Source organism: Cervus elaphus, chromosome 5, assembly GCF_910594005.1.
Source record: "Cervus elaphus chromosome 5, mCerEla1.1, whole genome shotgun sequence".
In the NCBI taxonomy this organism is placed as follows: Eukaryota; Metazoa; Chordata; class Mammalia; order Artiodactyla; family Cervidae; genus Cervus; species Cervus elaphus.
The window spans coordinates 87,921,036-87,923,706 of NC_057819.1; the positions used below are offsets into that span (position 1 = coordinate 87,921,036).

Here is a 2,671-nt window from a genome sequence, read left to right on the forward strand (position 1 = left end):
CACCCCAGCAGGGGCGGTGGGTGAGTCTCCCATGTGTGGAGGGTCTGAGGAGGGTGGCCTGGCTCCCAGCAGGAGAGCGGTCAGAGTTCGGAAGTGAAGCCAGGGTGGCTGGAGGCTTTCCTCGTCATCATGTATTCAGACACCTTCTTTCCTTCCCTTGCAGTGTGCAGCGCTGAAGACCAAAACGGTACGTAGCTGTTACTGTTCCGTGTCGGGCTGAGGCCCTTCACTCTTCTTCCTCCCCTTCAGCCCTGATTCCTATTAGCCGTCTGAGAACTCTGAGCATATCCACATCCCGGCGGGGGAGCGGTGCTGGGGGGGATGTTCACTGGGAACCAGGGCTTCTCAGCATCTTTGAAAATTCCCATCCCTGTCCCTGTGAAGGCAGGAGTGGCGGACACCTCGGGCAGCCTGATCTGCAGGCCTCTGGTTGTCAGAGCTCAGAAGCCAGCCTCTGTAGAATCTTCAGCAAAGCCAAGGGGTGGCACTTCTGGTGCATTGCCCGTAGTCCTGGGGTTAAGGAACCATAGCTTTCACTCCGTCTTGGTCTGTATGGGAGGGTCTCTGTGTGTACCTTCAGGGAAATCACTTGGGATGTTCGTCAGCTTCTGGTACCAGCTGAAAAGCAGGAGTGGCGAGCTGAGAGCCTTGTGTGTATAGCATACTTCGTGGCACTCAGCTGCCATGTACCAACCTGTGTGTTAAAGACCACCCACAGGTCTCTGGGCACCCCCAGAATGCACTGCAGGAATCTGACTGCAGATGCAATCACTCTGAAACATGCTAGACCTTTTTGTGAAAGCCTCAAGGCTATACATCCGTTTTACTAAGTGAAAAATTTGGAGTGTCTTCTGAAAAAGTTTTAAAGTGCTTTTCAGGCCCCTACACTACTCTGAGAACATCCTTTCTTGGGGAAGAGCTCTCACCATATTGCTCAGGATGGGGCATGGTCTTCTGGCTGATACATTCCCGAGAGTTGAGCATTTGGAGTTCTAGACCCTCACCTGATACCAAAGTTTGGCCATCCACTTGGGGTCTTTCTGATTCCCTGGGAGAATGCTGGCAACTGAGTTAAATTTGTTAATCTTGACAGAAGTAATCTGTAATGAAATTCTGTAAATTACTCCAGCTCATCTATATATTTACGGATGAGCTATTTATATAGCCCATACTATCTATTATATCTACAGGTATTCCTATTTATATATATAGGTGTTTATATTGTTCAGTTGTTTCCAAGCGTTCCCTGTTAGGGCCATCAACTCCTCACAGGAGTAAATAGGTTTCACTGCCTCACAGCCCGCCCACCTGAAGTGATTTGACTTTATGAATAGTCCAAGGAACAGGTGAAGTGCAGAAGCAGTGGAGTATGAGAATCCCCTGTGGGACCGTAGAGGTGGCTGTGGTAAGAGCAGTTCCCTGTTTATGGCTGCCTGATTCATGCTGCCATTTAAAACGTGCTGGGAAGGCTTGGGTTTGGGGACACGAAGGTTCTGTTCCTGCAGCTGACCTAGGATGTAGCTCAGGCCTAGTGTCTCCCACTCGCATAAGCCGGTTAGCCTTGTTGAGAACTGTGTGCTGAGCAGTTAGTACTGTCTTCGCAGTCCCTGCCCTCAGGCCACTTTCCTAGAAGCCAGCCTACCTGGATTTGAATCTTTGGGCAAGCTACTTAACCCTTTGGTCTCACTTGCCTCACCTATCAAATGAGTAACGAGAGTACCTACTTCATAGTTTTTGTTGGGGCTCAGTAGTGAAGAATCTGCCTGCCAGTGCAGGAGACGCGGGTTCAATCCCTGGGTCAGGAAGGTCCCCTGGAGGCGGAAGTGACAACCTGCTCTAGTATTCTTGCCTGGAGAATTCCATTGGCAGAGAAACCTGTCAGACTTTAGTCCATGGGGTCACAAAGAGTCAGACTAGCACGTTCACTTTCATCTCGGGACTGGTTTCAGGGATTCAAGATGACTGTCAGACCTCAGAGCACACAGCAGATGCTAAGTATATTATTACCTCAGTAGAAATTGATTCTGTTTGTTGGACTTAGGAGTCCGTATCTAGTGGGGAGACAAGCAGGCAAACTCACAATCCTGAAGGCGCTGAGGAGCAGTCACGGGGTGTGGGTGAAGTGTGTGTGGGAAGCAGAGAAGAGGGAGCTATAGTCTCTGCTGGGCTCTGGGACCATGGAGTCTCCTCCGAGGAAGCCTGAGGAAGCAGGCCGTGGCACAGCTGGGGCCCTGCAGTCCTTGGCTTGCTTTATTCAGTTGGGGGTATGTTTACAGAGCCTCATGATCCTCCACGAGCTGTTCATTACAACTCTGTTGATGCCTAAACTCTTCTCAGCCAGCTTTATATCTTTTCAGCATGTTCTGCCTCAGGGAATATCGAGTCCCTCTGTGGCACTCCCTGGCTTTATTGCAGCCTCAGTTGTCTGAACGTTACTTCTTTTTAAGCTTTGAGGCCTTTGCCTTACTCTCATGTTCTGGGATGTCTTTGATCTATAAGTACTTGACTCTTCATATCTATAGCCTAACCTATGGAGGTGCAGATTAAACAAGCGGGTGGAGTTAGTTCCTAGGGAGGCAGTTCCTTGTCCCTGAGTGGGGTGTGTGGATCTGGGGGGCTGTGCCTCCGGTGCACACACTTAGTCTCCTTACTCTCCCTCTGCCGTGTCCAG

The 2,671-nt window shown here is 50.2% G+C and overlaps 1 protein-coding gene across 5 annotated transcripts in view; it reads left to right on the forward strand.

Annotated features, from left to right (window-relative positions):
- RFFL (ring finger and FYVE like domain containing E3 ubiquitin protein ligase) overlaps nucleotides 1-2,671 on the forward strand; it is a 74,549-nt gene that overhangs the window by 69,214 nt on the left and 2,664 nt on the right. For all 5 annotated transcript variants that reach the window (XM_043903042.1, XM_043903040.1, XM_043903038.1 and 2 more), the window contains one exon: nucleotides 164-187. In XM_043903042.1, coding sequence (XP_043758977.1) covers nucleotides 164-187 — 24 coding nt within the window. The remainder of the gene's footprint in view (nucleotides 1-163; nucleotides 188-2,671) is intronic.